This window comes from Opisthocomus hoazin, chromosome 9, assembly GCF_030867145.1.
Source record: "Opisthocomus hoazin isolate bOpiHoa1 chromosome 9, bOpiHoa1.hap1, whole genome shotgun sequence".
NCBI classification, from domain to species: domain Eukaryota; kingdom Metazoa; phylum Chordata; class Aves; order Opisthocomiformes; family Opisthocomidae; genus Opisthocomus; species Opisthocomus hoazin.
The window spans coordinates 30861726-30886034 of NC_134422.1; the positions used below are offsets into that span (position 1 = coordinate 30861726).

The 24309-nt window shown below is 42.6% G+C and overlaps 1 protein-coding gene across 3 annotated transcripts in view; it reads right to left on the reverse strand.

The window, feature by feature from the left end:
* PLEKHM3 (pleckstrin homology domain containing M3) overlaps positions 1 to 24309 on the reverse strand; it is a 91489-nt gene that overhangs the window by 34547 nt on the left and 32633 nt on the right. For all 3 annotated transcript variants that reach the window (XM_075431161.1, XM_075431162.1, XM_075431163.1), the window contains exons 4-6: positions 19278 to 19423; positions 15010 to 15203; positions 3156 to 3219 (exon numbers count right to left, since the gene is read on the reverse strand). In XM_075431161.1, coding sequence (XP_075287276.1) covers positions 3156 to 3219; positions 15010 to 15203; positions 19278 to 19423 — 404 coding nt within the window. The remainder of the gene's footprint in view (positions 1 to 3155; positions 3220 to 15009; positions 15204 to 19277; positions 19424 to 24309) is intronic.

The window sequence follows — 24309 nt, forward strand, 5'->3', positions numbered from 1 at the left end:
CACAGTGTAAAAACTGTTAGTGTCACCAAAAGCAGCCCCATAGTCACACAAAATGAATTGATAGTTTTTAACCCCAGCTTGCACGAACTGTGCCCACATGTCCACAAAACTAGTGACATGTACATTAGTAATGTCAGCAGTGAACAGAGTTCACACCTCCAGCAGGTTGAGGGTGAAGCTACCATGGACTGTGACTGCATGATCAGGGACTATACTGCATATAAATAAGAGTAATTAATTTTTCCAGTGTACTATGTCTGCTAAAAGCAGCAATTTCAATTTCCAAGAGCAATTTGTTTGCTTCCTAACAACTGGAAGTCTCCCTCTTTAAAGATTTAATTGGTTGGAATAGCCCTGGATAAACTGGCTAACAGAGATGCAGCCGTGTTACGGGTGATGCAGAGCAGGTTACTCTCTACACAGATGATGCCAGGGAGGGCTGGAAAGGAAAGCAAGTGTAGCCAATGGGGGCAGAACAGGCAAGCTGTCACACTTTGTGTTTCTGCTTCTTAGATCTAAATGCACCCAGTTAGTTATCTTGCCTGCTAACACCTCAGATGACAACAATGACAGGAGGATTCTATGTACCCTGTGGGAATGCCCATAGACAGACTTGCTGTAAACTTTGATGTAGTCCCTGGGGCGATGGTCTGCAGTGAAACCTTGCTGGGGTACAAGTGTGCGCTTGTGTTTATTTTACGTAAACATGCACACACAAACAAAGACCATCACTTCCCGCCTCTGGTTAAAGGTCAGCCCTGCTCACATCTGCACTACAAGCACTTGTTAATGAGTAAAGTACTAGCAAAACCACTACCCCACCAGAATTTGGTGAATTTCCAAAATTAAGGGCATCTTGTTTCAATTTTTTCCACCCTTCTTTTAACCTCATGGTTAAGGTCTTCCCCAGCATAGCCCTGTCCAAATGGATCCAAGTGACAACCACCCCCAGACTATCAGATACCTCAAGTATGTACTCTGCCACATCCATAAAGTCTAGGCATAGAGCTCTGTTAAGCTTGGAAACAGATTTAAATTGGATTTCATTTTAGAATAGTATTATATGCTCCTTCACCTGCTGGCAAACTGGCATTTCAACCTTTTTGCACCTAAGAACAGACCCTCAATACTACATTTTTGAAACTCAGCTGCTTGGTAGGAAACGACCCATGTTTTCTAGGATCTTTAAAGAGAACTTGGCTAGGAAACAAATCAGAATTGCGCTGGGACTAACCAGGGTAAAGGTTGCTTATATCTGCAGATTACCCCTCTCTGCTTTTCTAATTCACTCACCATGCCTTATCTTTCCATTAATCTTTAATAAACCTTTTAGTTAATTCTCCAAACACACACAGTCTACATGACAGCAGGATACAGTGTAAAAGCAGTCCATGGATATGAGGAAATATGCAGCAGAGGAATCAAAAGGAGGGAAAACTTTTAGGATTAAAAAACACCCAGACTGCAGGTCACTAGAAAATGATGAGCAATTGGCAGACAGCAGTGGTAAAGGGCAAACTAAGGAGGAGGCAGGGGCTGTAAGGATATTAGTGTTTCTCCAGCTGTTGGATTCATTTTCTCAATGGGACACTCCTCCTCTTTCCACTCTGGTTCCACTTTGACAAAAACAGGCATTCTGATTTCAAACTTGGAGCCTCCAAAAGGTGGAAAACCCTCTCCGGGCTGACAACAAGGATACAGCTAGATTAAAAGGTAAATGCAATTTAACCCACACCAGCAGAAATGGTAATCAAATTACATTGCCTCTAAATATGATCAGTTTGGGGCTGGGGCCCTCAAGGGAAGAGAAGGTGTCTTGCATACACAAAGAAACATGCTAAAGGGAACTGCTAAATCAATGGCTGAATTGTGACTTCTATCCTCCCTCCCTCCCACAGGGTGCTTGATAAGCTGCTGATTGCTTCTAAAACATCTACTACCAACATCAGGAACTGATTAAGCAGCTTACAAAGCACTGGGGGCTAATAGACAGGCCCACCAGGGAGACTGCAGCTCTGGAGTTAAGTAGCTTGCTTTCTCATGGCTTGATTATTAAAGATGAGATAGTAGAACATGCTGAAAAGCTGTGGAAACTGTTTTACACGTCATATGACTGGCCTTTTGATTTTATATATGGAATCGTTTCTACCCTGTGACTGCACCAGCCAACAACAGCCATGTTTTCTTCAGTTCTGTAGTTTCCAGCTCTGAGGGGCATCTGATCTACCTCAACTTACATGTGTCAACTGAACATCCACAACTGACTATGCTACCCGTTATCCTGCAGAGAAGGCACCACTAGACAAGGGAAACATGAGTGGAAGAAGCTTAAAATAATGTGCTTTACATATCACTGGCAATGGCATTAGAGTGTGAACACAGATGTGCCCAGGTCAGCTAGAGCATCTTGCCTCATTGCTTCCTCCACTGTGCATCTCAGTGCTGCAGCACATTCACCTTAGATTCTCAGTCCTCTCTTTTCAGCATTTTTTGCCAAATTAGTGTTGTTTAATCTGGTACATGATAAAATTCTGCTGTTCAGGCAGATGTACTACAAGGTGCTTGCTTAGTTCAATTAATATCAATGCAAAGACATGTTCTGCTGGCACACTACGTTTACAGCTTACATTGTCACATCTGTCATAGTGACACTGCATGGTTTAACTTTGTGTAGCAGGCTTGCTGAGGTTTTTGTGGGGGGTTTTTTATTTTTATTTTTCCTCCTCTTGTGGTAATGTGTAGCAGACTTTGTAAATAAGCATGTTGCACTAGGGACTGCAAAAACGCATAAATTCCTGAGTAACTATTCTTTCAAGCAAAGAAATAAATACTACTTGTCACCTCTACGCTGAGTCTTAGACGAGCCTTCATTGATCAGATGAAAACTTTCTCACAGTAAAGTTCTCCTTGCAGACTACAGTTGTCTTTTGCAGTCTCTTTCCAGCCCCATTTCAACACTGACGCTCTCGGCTTTCTCTCTCTCATCCCTAACCAATGCCCCTGTTAACCCATTTTTACAGTAAACTATAAACGATAGATGGCTTGGAAGTAAAGCTATTTATGCTATGATTAACTAGAAGAGGGAATGTACAATTAGCACTGAAGATGAGAATAGGCTTGATGTGTAACAGGTAGAATCAGTTGAAGAAACTTACCTGCTGAAGGTCTGCGAGAGAATAAAGATGGATTTGCTGGAGGAGATACTCTCTGGGAAAGATCCTGGAAAAAGAAAAATGGATGTGTGTCACGCCTTTTTGACTGGGAAACTCAAAGATTTCCTCTCCCCACCAAAAGACTGCAGAACAATGATGCCAGCAAGGGAGCTTGTCAGAAACTGTTATTACATCACCCTGTAAGCACCAGCTACTTTTACAGCTTTCCTCATGGGCACAACAATTCCACAGTAAGAACGAATTCTGTGCCAATGTCATCTCCAACTGCCAGGTAAGCATGGACCTTGACATTTACAGCTGTTGAAAGCTCATCCTGAGCACAGACGCTGTTTCTTTAAATAATTAACCGAGTAATAAACACAAATAACTCAAACTACACATTAAAAGTATTTCTTATGGGTTTAAATGCAAGATTCCTGGTCTGCTAGAAAGCTGTTACAGTTAGTTTCAGATGTGATTTATGGTTTTGTAACTGAAATAACTATATTGGTAAAAATGTCATGCAGATACTGTTCTTCCAACATTAAGTTGATTGATATCAATTCCCTTTTGCACACAGAAATGTTATGTATTGGTATAGATTTTATAATGACTTATTTGAGAAAGGCGTATTTTCCTTACATAAACCAAGGTTTCAGGCAAGACCATTGATTATCCACTGACAGACCTGTTCAGTAAAGCTAAATCACAGAAACCTGAACAGACATGTCCTAATTAGAGTGACTTGCAGTAAAATGAAAAACTGTGTAAAAGTAACATTACAGAGAAAAACGGACCTTGTAAAGGTAAGTGGATATTAGCAAGAAAAGTTTATGAAAACCTATGTACCTGTCATAAAAATGTCAGGAAGAGAAAAAGTACTTCTAATTAAAACGTCTATCTTTGTGTGCGCACACAGAGAAACAACCAGTTGGCCAGCTTTATTTTCCACCCACACAGAACAAACATAACGCCATGCTGAAGTATCACGGGGAGTGAAAAAATCACATCACTGTTGCAAAAAAAGCAACTAAATATCTCAACAGGTGCAACTATTTTATACTACATGTTGCTTAGAGAAGAAATTGTAAACTCAGCTCCTACATTACAATCATGTAGTTTCGTGGCAATACAGAAACAAAATTATTGATGTTACTAAATGCATGAACAAAGCTCTGGCAAACACTGGTTTGTAATGGTAGAACTGAATGGCAGTGAACAGAAGGACCACTGGACATGTTCAGAAAACCAAGGATAGTGAAAGGATATTGAACTTACATGATCATGACATGGGACTAATGAGAAAGTACACAGGAACTCAAAGAAGAGATTTTAGAACCCGTGACAACATAATTAGATAAAACACAGATCAGCAGGGATAACAGTACCAACTGCAGTCTTTGACAGAACGCTGAGTCTAAGAAATAACAGATGCACCTCGGCTCATTCTACTCCATTAGCTGTTTTAAACAACTACCTTAAACCGATGCTTTCAAAGCTGTCTTGGAGGGACTAGGACTTTTCCCTGCTGTTCAGCTGAATGGTACAAAGTCTCATACTCCTTCCTTGCTTTTGAAAAAAAATCTAATCTTTATTGTGGTGGGAAGAGAAGAGTCCTGCAAGCAAGGCACTGACAGCTGGGCACTGTCAATCTTGCGGCACTCTTCTGGAGCAGAACTGTGCCCTTGCTCCTCCTGAGTCACCAAGCACATCTGATCTAACCACCTAACTCTCAGCTGCTGTCTCACTGGGATACTGCATTTCCCCTTTCAGTTCTGTACACTATACCATTGCTCCTATTAGAGATGAATATGTTTCAGTGGCTCTGCTGCATCACACCTTCATAATACATTTGGCACAATGTCAAAGATCATTAGAAAACAATCAACATATGACATTGGGATTCCTCATTTGCACATAGAAGATTTATGAAAAGTGATTGCTAAGGAGTCAACTCTGAACAGCATTTTGAAGCCATTAGTATTTTTCAGCTCTGACAGAACTCCTTTCATTAAAATTTCCCTATCATTCTCCCTTGATCACACAGGCAGGCACTAAACAGCGCGGCAGCTTTGCCAGGAACTGTATTATTTGCTGATGCCCTTACAACACTGCTAAGGAAAATAATTAGCTAATGAAAGATTTCCTTTTTCAGGAAATAGCCTGAACAGCCCATAAGGCAGAAACTGTCAACGACTAATATCAATGACTAACATCACGTTCCCCTGCCTTCAAGGACTGCATTTTATTTCCTGCAAGTTCTAACTCCTAACAAAAAGTGTGCAGATGAAAAGCAAACTCATGATCAATGGACTTCCTTTGACTGGGGAGTCTCAGCCAGCACAGGCCCTGGTGACAGTCATCCTCTCCCTGTACCTGTCCCCCTTCCCGAGATATGTTAGCTTGCAGCAGCAGCTCTGCAGAGCCAGCATCCAACAGTCCTCCTCCCTTCCAAATCTGTTTCCAGGAAAAGAAGTAGGCACTGCCCTTCCAGTCTTATGCAAGACACATATACACACGCACATACCCAGCACTCAGGTGAGAGGAGTGCTTATTTCCATTGCCATGGAAACTGAGGCATTAAAAAACCCTCAGTAAGGAAAACTGGTCCAGCTTCAGATTTTCAGTCCTTCTATCGACTTGAAAAAAAACACAATTTAGTTGTGGTGGGCCACAGAAAAACAGCTGAGCAGCTAGAGCTCACATGTACAACATCGTCTACAAAATTTCTTACGAAGCAATCGGACCAGTTCCTGTATGGTTCCCAACACATGTGGACCTGCAAAACACTCCCTGACCACCTGCTCACATCACCAAAGGTGGAGAGAATGCAGCTCCATGAGTGGGAAACCACTGAAATTGCCTAAAAGTAGGCAGCTCAGTTCCTGATCATTTAAAATATAAACGACATGCCCTCATCACACCTGTGGTGAGCTGAGCAGCTGTTCTGAAAAAATATCTTGCTGTGCTGCAGGTCTGCAATTAAGATCTTCTCCATAAAACTTCTATCAGTCCCATTTGGAAAGAAAAAATAAAACTCAACAGCTACCTGAACGTGGCTTGCGAAGCCACCTCCCAAAAATGTGTCTGTTTATTGCCAGCTTTGTCAGCCTCTAGTGGATGAGGGAACAAGAGCATAAGAGGCACCAGAATATCAAACTCCAAACACATTTTCAAAAAACTCATCACAAAATGCAAGCAAATCACTTCGAGCAGGAAGACACAGACCAAGTAGTCCAGTGAGCAAGAAAATCAATGACAGCCATTTTCCAGTGGCTTGCTTGTCTGCAGGTTCTCGGAGCCTAAAGAGGTGATGGCTTATATAAAGTCTTTTTCAGTATGGGGCACACAGGACTAATTCAGAGGCTCTTGCTTTTGACCCATACCCTTCTTTCCATGTAACTAGTAGGAACATCATGTCTTAGCCATCTCCTCTGTCAACCGCAACCAAAAGTGGCCAAAGAACACCAAAGTCAGTAGCATACAGCAGGCGAGATGGGGCATTAACATCCGAACAAAGTATGACATGGCATCCAAATCAACTTAAAATCACATTCATGTCTAAAAGTCTGGCACAGACCACAGAGCAGGCTAATATAACTATGCTTAGAAACATTTGATTAGACAATACGTATTTACTTTCTGCGTGAGACGGAGCTTTGAGCATGCTTGGGTTAATATAAAGCCTTGATTAAAAATGACCAAAGAGTGCTTGCATTTTATTTTTCCCTTCATATAAAGATCCTTTACAAACACCCAATAGGAAACTTCTGATAAGTTATTTGAAAGCAAAATAAAATGTCAGTTTTGTAAATCTTTTGATCAATGTGCTATAACAAACTGATTTTTTTAAAGTTGGTCTATTAAAAGCATTCAACAAACAGTGTCCTTTCAGTCAAATCTTAACACAGAAAAAAAACTGGAGCGAGCTAGACAGAGGTCAAACGCAAGATGCTAAGACTCATCACAATAAAAACTCAAACCTCTGCTGCTTCAGAATGTGACCTGTGACCCTTGAGAGGCAAATGGTATTGAGTGCACGTCCCACTAAAAGCACCTCCTAAGCTCTCACAGTTTGGAAACACCCGGACCAGTTTCACCATGAACGCAGAACAGAACAGTTGTGAGTCACAGCATTGCTGTGCTGCTGGCTACCAGTCAGGGTTAAACTTGCAATGAACAAACCAAGTTCAACACTAACCAGCCCTCTAGCTTTGCCAGTTCCTGTGAACAATGAAATCCAAAGTCCTATTGGCTAAAGGTCTCTAAAATTGCTTTATTGTTATATGCTAGAAATAAAAGCAATCAATGCAAGCAGGAAAAAACCCTCCATTGGAGACTATCGGTCCAACTACAAGAAAGAATTGAGCATTCTCCGTTTGTGATTATTATTCTTTTTTTGTTTGATATTTTGTAATCTGAAGCTTAACCTTCACTCAAGATAGAACCAGAAATTTCATCCCTTCCCTTTCGGATGATCTTATCGGGTAAGTATTTGCACAAACAAAGGTTATCTTTTAGTGTCCTCCTGCAAACTGAACCACTGATAAGACTTTGCTTTTTGCATTTAGACAAAGTGTGCAGTCATGGTGCTTTGTTAACACTAAGTAATTGCTCTGTGTTTAAAGCCTGTTTATCATCAGCTTAGGTAATTTTTCTCCAATGGGTTAAATACTCTGACAGCTCTGCTAAAGCTACAACCAATTAATCTGCCCAAGCCTGACACTATAACCAAAGTACAAATGTGATAAGCAGAAGGAACGCTTCTTTTTACAGCACAATCAAAAAAAAATAAAGTTAGCTGGCAGGTGGGTACAACCAAGTCTCTTTTGTACCAAAAAACCTGTTGAAATCTAGGATGGGAAGGGGGAAGGGAAGGGGAAGCTGGCACCATGACTTCATGTGCCAGCCAGGAGTGTCTTGTTAGACCAGGTTGAGAACTATATGACTGAACTCTGAATCACAGGAGACGCAGATGCACCAGCCTAGCATGCAGCCACATTCAGACGTCCTCTCCGCCCCTCCGCAGGAAGCTGCTACACCCACAGCTGGCACATCACGGCAGGTACCAAGTCCAGTTCCTCAGCCAGCACAGCTCATACCCTGGCACTGCAACTTACACCAATTTACTTTTAAGCTACTGCACCATGCTGCAAACTAAAGCAGCTGCCAGGCAAGCACATGCTGATTACTGCTGTTCCCATATTTTTTCTGCGCCCTCGACAAGGGCCAAGAGGACCTCTGAAGTCTCTGCAGCATGCACCACCAACAGCTGCGGCTGTGTGCGTAGCACACAGGCAGGAACTGATCTCATTGACAGGAATTCAAATTTTTCAGAGTTACTATTTGATTTTAGAAGTATGGAGGGATATCACTGAATTGCCAGTTATCCCAAACATATGTGGCAAGGTAAATAACACCTCTTGCTAAGTTTTCGCTTGCAATTCATTTGACATGGAATCCATTAATTTATGGTAGAGAACAGCATCAGAGAGGGGTGAGGGGGAAACGTAGGATTTTTTCCAGTGTTACTAATTCTTTTAGTTTTATTCAGGCTTTAGATTTTGCATTTCCTTGGAAATCTCAGCTCCTGGAGGTATGCTGGGAGAGCAGAACCAAAACTCTACAGCCAAAATGTTACTCAGGGAAATGGGGCCCTGGCAAATGCAGTGATTTGAAAGTCAAAATGTAGTAATAAATTAATGAATTTAAAACAAAACTACATTTATTTATTTAATTCTTCTGGTATTATACCACATCAACGATTTTTTGTAATTCTATGGGTTTGGCTAAAAAAGCGTTTGTGATCCATTTCACGTTCATGAGGTATGAACACTCTTCTGGTTACGTTCTGGGAGCAGCCACTCCTAAAGACCTTCAGCCTGCACTAAGTGCTAGATTTATTAGCAAGCATGTCCAGGTAAGGTATCATTTCATGTTGTTATGAAACTCCCCATGAGCATCACTGTGTTAAAACAGTTACTCTTATCATCTATCAGCAACCCTGAACCAGTATATAAACTTTCAACTCAAATGCAGTACACTAACTCTCTCTCCTCCATGGTTACTTGAGCAAGGTTACAGTAACACTGTGAAAGACAAGAATTGCTACAGATTAAATTCAGGAATCAAGCACCGCCATTACTAAAAACAGGATGCAGAGAATTAGAGGCACACAGTTTCATTTTGAAATCAAAACAGCTTAGACCCCCCAATTAACTTGAAATGAAGAATAAGAAAATGGTCTCTGTTTTTGTGAGGCACTTCTGAACCCTTGCAGTTTGCGGCTGGAAGTTCCAATATAAAAACACAGAGACAAAGATGGCACAAGTCTTATTTAAAGTGGTGTCCACAGCTAACAGGAACTTCTTTTTAAATCATTATGGGTTTTTAAAGCAATCTTGTCTCAAAAAGTGAATGGAAACCACCATTTTGAAAGATGTCTAACATTACCGATCTATTTGACAAGGAAATGCAGGTGCGCCCTTTGACTAGAAAATGCTAACATTAAATGAAAGACCAACCTGTCTCCAGAAAACTTATCATACATACCCTGGCATGCTCCTCAGCTGGATGCTTACCATGGTAGAGCACTGGCTTGTGCTTTTAACCTTCCCTTGGCTTGAACAGACAGCAGTACTGCCTCCCCCCTGGCTGCTCTTGCACATATCTTGTTGCTCCAGCTCTGTTACCCTTAGTTGAAACAAAAGCTCGAAGTCCAATGTAACTGCATCCTCCACAGTTTTAGCCAAATGCTTTTTAAGAGGTCAACTTGCAAGGACTCTGCACACACAGTTACTTCTTCAAAAAGACACAAGAGTTGAAGCAAACAGGTGGTCTGTTTGTATGAGCTCCATCAACAGGCATGCTTTATTTCAGCTACTGCAATGTCTACACGCATGCAGTATCATTATAAAACAACAAATGGCTCATACATACTTCTCTGTATTTATTTTCTCACCTTTCCTCACTTAGGGGTGGTTTTCAATCTTAACACTAGATCCTCTCAGGATATCTAGATATCCTCTTTGAATGAGTTTCTCTCTTGCCCTCCTTCCAATCACCCATGCAACAAATTTTCTTCTTCTGTTGGTCTCACTATTAACTCAGAACTCTGAGTGCTACGAAACCACATGCTTCTGTTCCTTTCCTCTCGAACTTTGTTTTTGCAGTCTAATGCTTTCACAAGTTGTATCTTTGTTCTTCTGCTCTGGGATCTTCCACTCTCCAAATGGCCTACCCATTCCAAAGAATGGAGAAAACAGTCTCCTTTGACAGTGTGCACATGACTTAATGACCTTCTGTTGTCCTCAGTCTGAAAGATGACATAGCCCTAGCTTCACATACGTGAGGTATTTGGTGGTATAGTGATTGCATAAGATCAATCAAGATTCCTGTGATATGTTTAGACAAGTTCCCCAATTGCCACACAAATATTTTGAAACTAATCTACTCCCGTGTCAGAAGTGATATGTCTAAGGCCTCACTGTAGGAAGTGACAGGACTCTATTGTTCTGCATAACTGAATTTGGGCTTGTTTCGCATCATGCTGACAGACAGGCAGACTCAGCCGGGACCACACGTCTGCAGCACTGGAGGTGTACCTTTAACCTCCTGCTGCAACAGCAAGCTCTAATTTGGCCTTCCTGTAAGATGCTAAGTAATGTATCCAGCACTGGAGTTTTGCTAGGGTAAAACTGACATATTGCTGTTCTGGAGCTGATAGACAAATGCTATCAGATAGAGATGAGTAACCAGAGGGAAATTTTTCCACATAGTTTCTCACCACCTTTCAGAAGATTTACTTACAGAGTGAGGGCACTGCAACAAGCAGTAACGTATAGGGGAATGTGCTGCAGAACAATTACCTTGTGTCACTGCCATCTGTCTAAAATATCTGGGCTAGCAACGCCTGAACCACAAGTTTAGGTGTACAGCTGAGAGAGCAGAGGGCCCAGAGAGAGCTCCAAGGTTGACCCGGGTTAGTCTACCTTGCAGTAGACATGGAGGTGCCTGAAGACTTCCCAAAAAATCATTCTGATAAGTTCCTTGACCTGAAGAGCCTTTAACCATTACAAGAACAGAGGCTGTGGCATATGGACATGCTGTCAGTGCCTTATGTCTAGAAATAAAACGAAGAAAGCAAAACCAGAGTAAAACTTGCACCATTCAGCATGGCTTCACAGAATAACCTCATTATTTGACAGACTTGGAGATTCTCGCTCTTTCCTAGCTACCAAGTTTATTGACTCTGTCTTGTTTGCCTGTGCCATTCATTCCTCATCCCACAGTCTGCAGGTGGTGGTGGTATCTATACAGCTCTGTTTGTACTAATTCTATGTTGGCGCTAGGTTTCAGTCTCGTATGTTTCTGTCTCAAGAGCATCCACACAAGCAAGGCAACCAAAACAAGTGAAAACTTGTTGAGTAAAGAGATTTGAGGCAAATTATGTCTGTTGCAAAACTGAAGTGACAGCCACAGCCAACTAGGCATAACAACATCCCTTGTAAAACAGGGAGCTCAGCAACAGGCTGGGAGTCTCAGCTGGCTAATATCAGAGAAATGCTGCTGATATGCACCAGTGGAGGGCCTTATTGCTCCTCCCAGCCAAGTTCAAGTTCCTTTATTTTTTTCCCTTGCAAATATAAAAGGAGCTTAGAATCCAGGGGAGTAACAGCTGAGAACAAATCATCATAACTGATGAAGACCACTTTTAGTGTGAGTCTTCAAGCCACTTTCAGGATTTCTTCTGCTTCTTTTCCTTTCTTTCTTTTTTTCTTCCTTTCTACTTCATCATTTGCTTCTTCAAAGTTCACAATGTGGTTCAGCCCCAAGCTTTCTGCTAGATGCCAAGTTTCAAAGTTCCCAAAGTACCTATCTATGCACACCAAGCATTATAAATAACATTTCCACATTTAAGCCAACTGAATCTTAAGCTAACCCGATTTATAGCCATCTGGAATTCTTCAGAAAAAGTGACTTGTAAGCACTGTAAACAATTTTGTCTTCCCAAAGGACACCAACAGTTTCCAACCTCACTGCCATCTTCATTTTGCAACCTGGGTTCAAGAGCAAGGTATAGATTTAAAGAAGATGATAACGCAAATAGTATTAATAAAAGAAACCTCAGAGTGATCTGCTTTTCCCTAATAAGGCAGGCTCTATCAGTGTCCCAAAGGCAGCAAGGTGCCAATACAATTAATCAGTCTGTTTTTAGTTCTCCCTAGACAGCAACAGTAACAGTTTGTTTTAGTCTGTTTATATGGGTCTGACAGGTCTTCAAGATGCTGTGTTCACTTTCTTGTGATTAATAGTCATTCACATACTAAGGTGAAGACCAAGCAGAAAAAGAATGTTTTCAGAGCAGGACAGACAACCAGATTCTCCACCCCAGCCTTTCATTTCTAACTAGGAAACAGTACTAAATTTAGGAATGCTGTCTCACTGTATTGCTTAAACTCCTCATTTTCTTGCAACTTGCCCATGTAATGAGCCAAAGGGAAATTTAAATCACATATTTTCTTTGTTTACTTTACAGTTGTGCTCTACAAAGCCATCACAGTGATAATGAACGTCTGCACACTGTGATAATACATGTAGAAAGCAAAGCCATTGGGACCAGTTTTGAGCAAGGAACAACTCCTTCTGGGAAAAGGACTTTTCTTCCTTTCCATTTCTGCAAACCTCTTAGGGGAGGTCTGAGGGACAAACTGAGCACCAAACCCACCCCAACAGAGACTTCACAGACCAAGAAGGAGCTGGACTCTAAAGTGTGTTTTGTACTCTCCTTTAGTGGCTTTTACAGCACTTCTAACAAGTCCTACTAAATTGGAGATGCTTCCCTAGTATAAAAGCAAACCCTTCTTGGGCTGGGGTCCTCCTCTCCACCACAGATAGCTTTAATTGGAGACAGTGTGAAGGAACCCTTAGATAAGGAAAGGGAGCATTTGGAGTATTTCCCAGTTTTCCCTTCTGCCATTCTGGGTGTTTCACTTTGATACAGGGAGTTTTTTCTCTCTCCTCCCTGGCCCACAAAAAGACCATGCACACAACTCTGTGCTAACTTTTGTCCATTCTCTCTTCTCTCCATTTCCTCAGCACTTGTCAACTCTCCTTTTTGGAGGTAGGTTTTGGGACTACCCTTTTGTCCTGGTTTCTTCATTAACTCTTAATTTGCTAAGATCCCTTCCCCCTTTGAATCTCCTCCTTCTCCTGGCTTTTCCTGACCCTTTGTCTCTAGTCCACTGATTTCTCTGGTTAGGCCTCCTTTGACCTCTCTTCTTTCACTCTCTTACCCAAGTCCATTCAGCCTCCTGCCTCCTCCTATTTTAATCTGAGCATTCTTTTCTTAAGCATTAATCAGAAAGCATAATTTCTTTTCTGCCACTTTTTCTGAATGGCAGACTTCACAAATCTTCTTCTTTTAGTTTTATTGCAGTTGAAGAGGATGGCATAGGAAAGTTATTGTAGCTGAATAGCAAAACACGTCTGCAAGATAATACCATTCTCTAGAATAAAAGAAATATCATCCCAATTTTTAAAATGCCATAAGCTGCCCTATTAAATAACAGGAATTGAGCAGTGAGACACAAACACATATTAACACACAGTGAGTCTGACACAGCAACTCAGTAGTGCTCTCCAGGAACCTGTTGTTCTCGAGAATCCCCTGATTCTCCTAAGAGAATCCTCCTCTTAGTTGTTCTAGGTAGTTCATCAAAGCAATGATATAGCTTATGTACCAAACTGTCTCACTCCTTACCTGGGATAAATGCACTAGTGCAGACTCCTCTCCCTCCCAGAGAATTCAGGTCCCCCATCCCTAAGACACCATGCTCAAAATATAGTTACTGATATCATCTGCTTTCTTGCCCTTTGGCAGCTCATACTTCCAAAGCAGTGGCTTTCCTATTTGTGGTCTCATCTTACTTACAAACTTGGTGTACACAAATGCTTACAGATGCATTTACCATCAGGTCAGATGTGTGTGCTTGGAGCCACTCACCTCACAGTATGGCATGGGCAGAGATATCTCCCCATCTCTTTCAGAGATCCAAAACAAAAGTAACTTGGCTTTTTTAAGGTCACAGCTGTGGCTTGATGGTTTTAAGAAGATTGTTTATTTTTAGCTCGTTAGAAAAATGCAGCAGCAGCTGAATGGACTAAGATACAGTACTTCTAAAATGAAGTTCACTTTTTATAAAACTACTGTTTCCACCACAGAAAACTCAACATGAAACATCTTCTGTTGTGCTGTGACAATGTGTTTTCCGATAAACAAAACACCGAGCACACCCATGTCATGGATGGAAAAGATAGTGGCTGAGCAAGAGCACAACTGCTCTGGTGTCACACAAATCATATGCTGATCATGTGCCAGGGGACTGCATCTGGCCTCTGCCTTTGTGTGAGGTCACATCACAGAAGAGGGCAGAAGCACTGGACAGGTGGTTGACTCTGGCCTCTCTCATGCTTTGCCATACTGTGGGGTGTTTCAAGGGTTACAACAGTGGCTAACACACTGCAATGCCATGGCAGGGAAAATGAGGTATCACACCCAACTGAAAACACTCACACACAGCCAGGAAGCCTGAGGATGAATGAAAGATGCTCATCAAAATGTGTGACCCCTGCGCTAACAGTTGTCAAGAACAACTTCAGATATTCAGACCACATAAAACCTTTTTCTTTGGCAGCAGATACCCCAGCTGCCCAGGGAAGTCAGACAAAAGCACAATATCTTTCTAAAGGGGAAACACCTTCAGAGCTAGACTGTGAGCGGGGGAAAAAAAAAGGGAGGAAAGCAACATGACAAGGAAACTACATCCTTGTGCTGTGTGTTGTCTGTGGTTCTTACCTTCTACGCAGATCTTCAGCCACTGCTGCTCTGCAGCTGAACAAATAGGCTCGGAGAGATTTTAGCTGCTGTCTCAGGCGGACAACAGTTGCCAGAGGTTCAACATGCTTGTACAACATGGGATTCTCCTGCTGGATATCAATCAATGGCTCCTCATAAACATATTCCAGGAACTCTTTGGCTTGCTTTGACACCTGAAAAATAAAACAACCAGTTTAGCTAGGCTTTCCTCCCAACTCTTCTTAAGCAGATCTTCCCCTCTGTGATCTGTCAGCTATTCTCTGCATCTGAAAAATTACTCTGTCACTTACCAAGTTTCTACCCTGTTACTATTTTTCTGTTTGTTTGCTGTTTTCTCTTTGGCAAGAAGCAAGCGATTAGGTAAGTGCCAAAGCACAACGTTAGAAAAGTAAACATACACCCTGCAAATCCAATCACGTTGTACTATCCCAGGGTGTAGAACTCCAATGTAAAGTACTATTCCCATTTGTTTCATGCGCAGCCAGTATCGTTAGAATTATGTAAAAAGACAATAATTAGAAGCACCTCTACCAAGCTGTTGTGTTTTTTTAAAATACAGATAAATAAAGTTGAATTTTACTCACTACCCATGTTTCATCTGCAAGGAATTTTTCGTATGCCTTTTTCATTATAGTGCTCTGTTCTAACTCCACCTGCAAAGAGCTACTGCAATCTTGATAAATTAATGGGACTTTTGTTCCCACTACAAAAGATGCTCCTCTTTCTGAGGTGAGAAGGCCAAACTCCCTCTCATTCCTTATTTCTGCATTTTATCACAGCTGGAAAAAAGAAGATGGAATTATCTGAAATGAGCTGCAAATCACATGAAACTGGGCTATAGAGATACTAGTCTCCCACAATTCAATTAGTCCTCCTTGACCTTTAAATTGGTGTTTACACTGAGTCGAAGGATGGATGAATTAGGCTAACAAAAGGAGAAAGGGCACAACATAGCCTCAGACAGTCATCATAATTCATCTTGCTACCAGCCAGTATTCTGGTACACTACTAGCACACTCACAGTCCCCCAATTTTACTGGGCAGACTAGACAATCCTATTAAAGAAGCCAGAAGGAGTGAGAAGATGCCAAGTGCAACAGTGTTTTAGCTTTCAGTGTCATACAAGGATGGATGCTAACATTTCCAGACCTTTCTTTTCTAGAGGCTGCAAACTTACAGTTCAGAATTCAGTTTACCAGAAGTCAGCCTCCCTTGAAGCCTGCTGGCACAGCGAGTTCATTTCCCGCTGTGTTTGTCTGGCATTTTGCACAGGCTGGAAGCCACCTGAACCAAACTGCAATACTTACTGGTTTTGCATGTAAACGGGGAAAACAGTCGGCCTAAGTAAAAGGAAGCAAGGAAGTTCACAAGATTGCCTCTTTTCTTCTCCCTTCACACAAACACGTGAAAAACACAAATATGAAAACTGTAGGGAGACAGGAGAAAAAAGGGGACCTGGGGACTGAACTGCTGCTTTGGTTATGACAGAAGAAACATGCCTAACTGCCAAGTCCTTTCAAAGAGCTTTTATTGCAGTCAAGGGGATTTTTCTCTTCCTACCCATGTGCTTTCAGGTATTAAGTGCATTGTTGTTTTTCAAGATCCTGGGTATGGGAAGACACAGCTCTACAGATTTCTGCTGCTTCTGTTTTTTCATTAACTGTCTTGCCAAAAGCAGACAAGAACCTCTGAATTTGCAAAACTTACTTAATTGATGCAAGTTTACAGCTGCTGCTCAGATGTCTAGGAATCCATGAAACAAAGAGAAACGTGCCCATTTACATTGTATCTTCACAAAAACTCATGTCCACAGAAACCTCTGCAGAGGCAAGGAAAAGGTGGCAGTGGGAAGGAGTACAGGTTTTCAGACTCTTCATTCAGTTTACTTCCGTTTGGTGGACTGACAGGCTCATTGCAGACCATGTGAAACACAGAAGCTTTTGAAGACTGAAGCCCTGTTTCAGTTCTGACCATCAAATGCGGTATGTGCTTCTTTGCTGCAGGACCTCTCTTGGGTTTGCTACGAGTCCCAGCCAGGAGCAAGTCACCCGTCACAGAAGCTCCACTTTCAGATACTGCTGCGCTACCTGTGAGGGGCAGGGCTGTGCATTTATGAGAAGTTCTGTTGTTCAGCTTCATTTTGGGATGTTGCTGTGCAGCTGTTTGTGGACACACTGATCAATTATGAGAGGTAAAATGCTGACAAATTAAGTGATCTTCTTTTAAAAATGAGCCCAAAGAAAATTATTACTAGCAAGATCACCTCAAGGAAGTGGGACAAGATATCTGTCTCTGCCAAATAAATACACTACTAAGGAATCATGTAGTTTCATTGTAACTATCAAGTGCAGCAGCAAGCACTAAGTTGCCCTTTAGATCATACAGAAGAAATAAACATTAGACCTTGTCTCTGAATGGAGAAAGGAGAATGCAGATGTAAAAGTGCAGGCAATAAGTGCTCTACCTCAGAAAAGTACTGCTTAGTTCCCATGGAGGTATAGTAAGGACAGAAATAAAAGCATATGTATGCAGAATTGAACAGAAAGGGAAAACCCCAAATATTTCACATAAGCAACACGGTGTCCACCATACATGGATGGGACAAAGTTGAGATCCATTCAGTGACTGCAGCTCAGTTGTCACACTGTCATTGTGGCACTTGATGCCCTCTTCACCTTACCTCCCTGCCTTAGTTTCTGCTCTAATAGTTGGGGATGCTGTAATGTTTTCCTACCTAAGGAATAGGATTCCTTTCTTAAATCTACCTCTCAGAGCACTTGGCACAGAGACTGGTAAAATATCTGCACAGAATTTGGTTGTGCTCCCAAGCCACCTCCTTGTTGTTCTGCCTGTCTACAAAAAGTGCAAATTGATAGCTTCTCACTATTACAGTGAGATTTCAGTAGATTAAGTTTTCAATGCATGCTTCAGCTTGAAAGTCCCATTTCCTTTTGTGCCTCAGCTGCCTATACCAAGGCCACAGGAAACAGAGCATAAAGCATAGTTTTTACCCTACAGAGTTAGAAAACAAAAGAGTTTGTTTTCTTGGCAGTCTTACGGACAGCTTGATATGCGGTCTTTGCCTTACCATCCACTTGCCCCATACCAGGGCTCCCTATACTACCATGGGTTAGCAAGTATAGTCCTTGGTAAAAGCATCCAAAGAAAGAACTCTTAAATATTTATTCCTCACTTCTAGGAAAGGGAGGGGGTTTGTCTCCACTCATAGGACCTTTGTAACTCTGAAGAATCTTGCATTTTGTGGCACAAGACTATCATTTTCCTGATGGCAGGCTCTGGCTACCTTTTAATAATCTCCCCGTCTGACAAATTTTCTTCTTCAAGAGAGCTGCTTTTCCTCTAATGGGGCATTTACTGGTTATTTTTTTCCTTTTCAAATAGCCCATAATAAAAATAGCATTTGCAGACACAAAACATCAAACAGCCTCTCCTAACAGTGGCTGCTAGGTCTGAAGCTCTAGTATGGTCTGGATTCCTTATGAGTTTGTTATTGTTTCAGCATATGCTCTCTGAGATGGCAAAACAACACTGCTACTGTGTTTGGTGGCATAATGCTTTGAGGTATGTAATCAGTTGCCTGTATCTCGCAACCAGCCACCAAGGCAGCAGCAAACAGCAGATTATGGAACTTTTCTAAAAGCTGCTTGTGTGGCAAGCGAACAATTGTAGAATTTTCTCTTTATGTTACATTTGGCTGTCTGGTCCAAACAAGTGCTATAGCAATGTCCTTCTAGTGTCCTCAAAATGTTCGTGCCACGAGACAGGACGTACCGGGCTGCAAACACCACGTTGGGCATGTCAGTTTCCTGTGGGCATTTCCATAATTTAGCATCCACCACTAAGTAGTGCCAATCCATAGTGCCTAGAGCTCATGAAACAGGTACTCCTCAAGGGCCCAATAACTGCAAAGATTAGAGCTAAAAGAGAGCTTTCAGTATTCTGTCCCTCCCTGCCTCTCAAACAACCAGCAAAGCAACAATGGAAAAGATGCCCCTAAGAAAGAGCAGCATGGCTGCTCCTGTGGAGAAACGTCTTAGGCCTGGTGAAGGAAACTGTGATGAAAACATCTGTCTTGTTGAAAGAGCATGGCTCATTCTGGCAAGAAGGACAAAGAGGACAGTATTAGTAGTCAATGCCTGTAACCTTCAACCTGTTGCAATGTCTGTGTTTCTATCTAAAGAGCAATTCAGTTCACTTGCTAGCAAGCCAACCTGCAGGAAGCTTACCTTGTATTTGGAAGTGTCCCAGTTATGAACCAGCCGTGCAGGGATGAGGAAGCTGTCATCCACGTGGCAGGTGCTGCAGTAATACCATCCACTGTAGCTGCACACCTTGGCTTTCCCACTGGACAAGCCTATGGAGCGCTGACAGCCTGGAGAAGAGAGAGGGGAGAAAGTCTGGGTTCGTACACAGAGAAAAGTAATTATTCCCCCATCTGAGACATTTTTAAAGTGTTACTTCTTTATTTTACCAATGAGCCATTTCTCATTCCCTAAAAATAGAGGAATAAATATCAGTATTCTTGGACTAGTGCTGAACAAGCATACACTAACTTGGGCATCTATGACAAAGAGTTCAGAGAGCAATCAAAGGATACTTAGCAATTCTCACGAAACAAAGGCAGAAGACCAACTTTGAGACACTGGGCACTTAAAAGCCATGGCCATCTGAAAACCATGACCTGAAGTTTAGACAGAAAACACCAGACCGCAGAAGTACTGCGCGCTTGCTCCAGACAGCTCCCATTTTCCCCACAATAGACTGGGCCAGCACTGGCTGCCTAGAGAAATGTAAGCCAGCTCCTGCTGACAGCCAGAAGGGATGCTGACTTTGCAGGTAGGGTTCAGCCACAGAATTAGTACAGCCAAGGCAAACCACAGCCAGACCATAAATTATAACTGTGAGCAGCAGTCACACTGAGAACGAATAGTCCTTGACTAGCAACAGTGACACAGCTCAGTTTCCTGCAGGTTTTTTTCCTTAAGATTGGATTATCCTGTGTCTTACAAGGTCTGAGGTCTGCTTGACACTTTTTTCACAGCTGCCTTGTCTCTTGCCTCTTCCCATGCCCTCTTGTGTGGAGTCCCTGCGGTAAAACAACGTACTCAAAAGTTGCTGCTTTAGTTGGAAAGAACTAATGCGGAGCTCTCCTTCACCTGACCACCTGTTTTCACAAAAATACAGAAAGTCAATGTATTTGACACCTCTGTCTTTCTATCAATTGTGGCTAAAATGAGCCAACAGGTTGAAATAATAATAAAGTGGAGGGCTAAAGACAGACAGGACAGTCACAGTAAACAACCTGGTCAGGAAGCGAAGGTAAAAATACTTGTACAAGATACAATGAGATGTCTGTGGTTGTTATTAACACCTCTTTGACGCAGCACACATGACAGTATTTCTGCTTCTCCTTCACATGCTAGTGTCTCCATATGACATTTACAGCTACAGAGACAATTAGCACCAGAGCCCCACTCCAGCATGCGCTGTATGCTCAGACAGTCTGGTTAGTAATGCTGATTAGCAGAATCCTTGTACACCACTTTTACGGCAAAAGTCTTAGCTACCAGAGCTTTTCAGGCATAAGTCAATTGACTTGATTGCTTTTGTCAGTATAATTGGTTTTGTTTAGTGTAATTATGTAATTTCTCCGCATCTTTTTTCCCCAACAGAAGTTATCCTGATTTAAGGAGAGATTGCAGCTCAACTACTGTAGGCATAAATCAAGACTCCTCCTCCTCCCCATTAGCTTATGTCACAATGTCCCCTCTGCTCTAACCAAAATAATTAGAATAACCTGACCACCAACACAATTAGTTCACTTCCTCCTCTTCCACACTCCAGAGCCATTTGGCCATTGATTCTCCGCAACACACACTAAGTCAATCAGTGTGGGACATGTCATGTCTCCATCTCTCTCTCCTCCTTCCCTTTTTTGTTTTGAAGTGAGGATATACAGTTTCTTGAAAAAGGCAAATATATAAAAAGGTCAGTTGATGAAAGAGATACTTATGTTAATGTCTCCTCCTTTACCATTCTTACGATCTGAGCATAAGTATAAACATATATTTCAAGTGGTATAACTCAACATACATAATGCAAAAATGTGATCTCATCTTAGCTAATAATTTAAAAGATATGACTGTGGCTTGGGATCAGAACTTAGGAGCCAGCAACTTCCTATTTCTCCTCAGTGCAAAGCATCCATTTTTCCGTCTTTCCTTCCCTGTTCTTTTCTTTTGTTTTAAAAAACACCCAGTTTCCTGACTACTCAGTTAGAAGAGTTTCCATGCACTCCTGCTCCACTATGCCGTTACAGATGAAGCTAGCAGCCACGCCTGGTAGTAAGCTCAGTATCAGTGCTCTGTAGTACAGATAGAACTACTTTTGATTTTCACAATGCATTCATCCATAAATGTGAAGATTTTGAACAGCTGATGAGACACGAAATACCAGTCCTGTTTGCCTGACGTGACATTCATCTGACTAGTAGTACTGGAAGATGGTTGCAGAAGGTACTCACACTGTTGCTATGGAGCCCATGTTTTTAAAAGCACAAACAGAGGTCAATCTTGCCCCTCTGTAAAGGGAACAGAGAAGTATGCCCACTCCATCTCTAGACGAAGGAATCTACGAAAGCGGGCATTCCCCTTTCCCAAGCTAAACAGGAACAAGCCCTCAGAGAGGATGTTTGTGTTAGCAATACCTCAGTACAGCACGTTCTTCTGTGGCAGCCTTGCTAAAAAGTGAAGGGTCTGCATCTTTTTCCTCACTAGTTGCCTCTGAATTTCCTATCACTAAAAAGCACAGAAGCATCCGTCTTTATACGTAAACTGGTTCCAACTTCAGCATTCATTACATACAGACGTCACCTCACCCTGGATGAAACAGAGACTGCTAAATGATCTGTATTTTGTAGCTCAATTGTTTGGACCAGCTGATGAAGTACTAGTGGTAAAGCTGTGTCTGAATGAGACTGATGTCTCCCAATTCAATGCCATTTAAACCTTTATAAACGTTCCCCACTAGCCAACACTTACTCATCTGGGGGATGAGGATGGGACAGGACACATTGCTTTCACCTAACTGCCACTGTGCGCTCGCGGCCACTACAGAGACTGCTAGTTTGTCTTAGTGCCCTAATTCCTATCAATTAGACTAAAGGCAAGAATAAGGTAAACTCCAGTTTGAATTGCCATCACACTAAACTAAAATGTTTGCAGTTGAGAAGTCCCCATTTTAAGGCCTAATTTCTTGCAACTTCCTAGTGCCAGAAAGTCATTCCAGTTCACAGAGAGAGTTTCCTCAGGAGAACAAGAGGACAAAGCAGAAGACAAAGCACAGAAGTGCTGAGAGGGCTTCCCTCCTCCTCCCTATGTCTAGCCCATAACAACTGAAGGTCTCAGGTGTGAAGAGGGTCTCAGCAAGCAATCTTGGATTCAGGAAGGGTGGTTTTATAAAGAGGAAAAAGTGGAAGAAGTTCCTACCTAAGCAGCATGCATTGCTTTCTCCATTATTCCACCCCTTCTCTGAGCCCACGTTTGTTTCCTTGTTCCTCAGAAACACATTTTTACATAGAGTATTTCTCATTAGAGTCATAGAATGGGTTGGGTTGGAAGGGACCTTATAGATCGTCTAGTCCCAACCCCCCTGCCAGGGGCAGGGACACCTTCCACTAGACCAGGTTGCTCAAAGCCCCATCCAACCTGGCCTTGAATACTGCCAGGGAGGAGGCAGCCACAACTTCTCTGGGCAATCTGTGCCAGGGCCTCACCACCCTCATGGTGAAGAATTTCTTTCTTATCTCTAATCCAAACTTACCCTCTTTCAGCTTGAAGCCATTACCCCATGTCCTATCATTACATGCCCTTCTGAAAAATCCCTCTCTGGCTTTCTTGTAGGCCCCTTCAGGTACTGGAAGGCTGCAATACAGTCGCCTCACAGCCTTCTCTTCTCCGGGCTGAACAGCCCCAACTCTCTCAGCCTTTCCTCACAGGAGAGGTGCTCCAGCCCTCGGATCATTTTTGTGGCCCTTCTCTGCACCCACTCCAACAGCTCCTTGTTGTTCCTGTGCTGAGGGCTCCAGAGCTGGACGCAGGACTCCAGGTGGGCTCTCACCAGAGCAGAGCAGAGGGGCAGAATCCCCTCCCTCGCCCTGCTGGCCACGCTGCTTCTGATGCAGCCCAGGATGTGGTTGGCCTTCTGGGATGCAAGCACACACTGCCGGGTCGTGCTGAGCTTCTCGTCAACCGGCACCCTCAAGTCCTTCTCCTCAGGGCTGCTCTCAATCCATTCTCTGCCCAGCCTTTATTTGGGCTTGGGATTGCCCCAACCTATGTGCAGGACCTTGTCCTTGGCCTTGTTGAACCTCATGAGGGTCGCACAGGCCCACCTCTTAAGCCTGTCAAGGTCCCTCTGGATGGTGTCCCTTCCCTCCAGCATGTCAACAGCACCACACAGCTTGGTGTTGTCAGCAAACTTGCTGAGGGTGCACTCAATCCCACGGTCCCTGCCACCAACAAAGACATCAAACAACACCAATCCCAATACCAACCCCTGAGGAACACCACTTGTCACTGGTCTCCACTTGGACATCAAGCCATAGACCGCAACTCATTGAGTGTGACCATCCAGTCAATTCCCTATCCACCAAGTGGTCCATCCATCAGATCCATGTCTCTCCAAGCTAAAGACAAGGATGTCATGCAGGACAGTATCAAATGCTTTGCTCAAGTCCAGGTAGATGACATCAGTTGCTCTTCTCTTATCCAGCAATGCAGTAACCCCGTTGTAGAAGGCCACCAAATTTGTCAGGCACAATTTGCCCTTAGTGAAGCCATGTTGGCTGTCACCAATCATCACCTTATTTTCCACGTGCCTTAGCATAGTTTTCCAGCAGGATCTGTTCCATGACATTGCTGGGCACAGAGGTGAGACTGACTGGCCTGTAGTTCCATGGGTCATCCTTTTTACAAATGGGGGTTATGTTTCCCCTTTTCCAGTCACTGGGAATTTCAACAGACTGCCATTCCTCTTCATGTCCTCAAGTAAAGCTACATAACAGTTGTAAGGTTGGGGTATTTTAGATGAGAATGTGGCACTGGCACCTAGCTTACATTTCCCCTTACCTTACAAGGATTGCTGTTTGAAAATCACCATCTTTTCCATTTCTATCTGTTGTGATTCATAATGATGGCTATTTCTACAATCCTTTCAAATCAAATTATCAAAGCACTGATTTTCTTTGATGTTATGCAG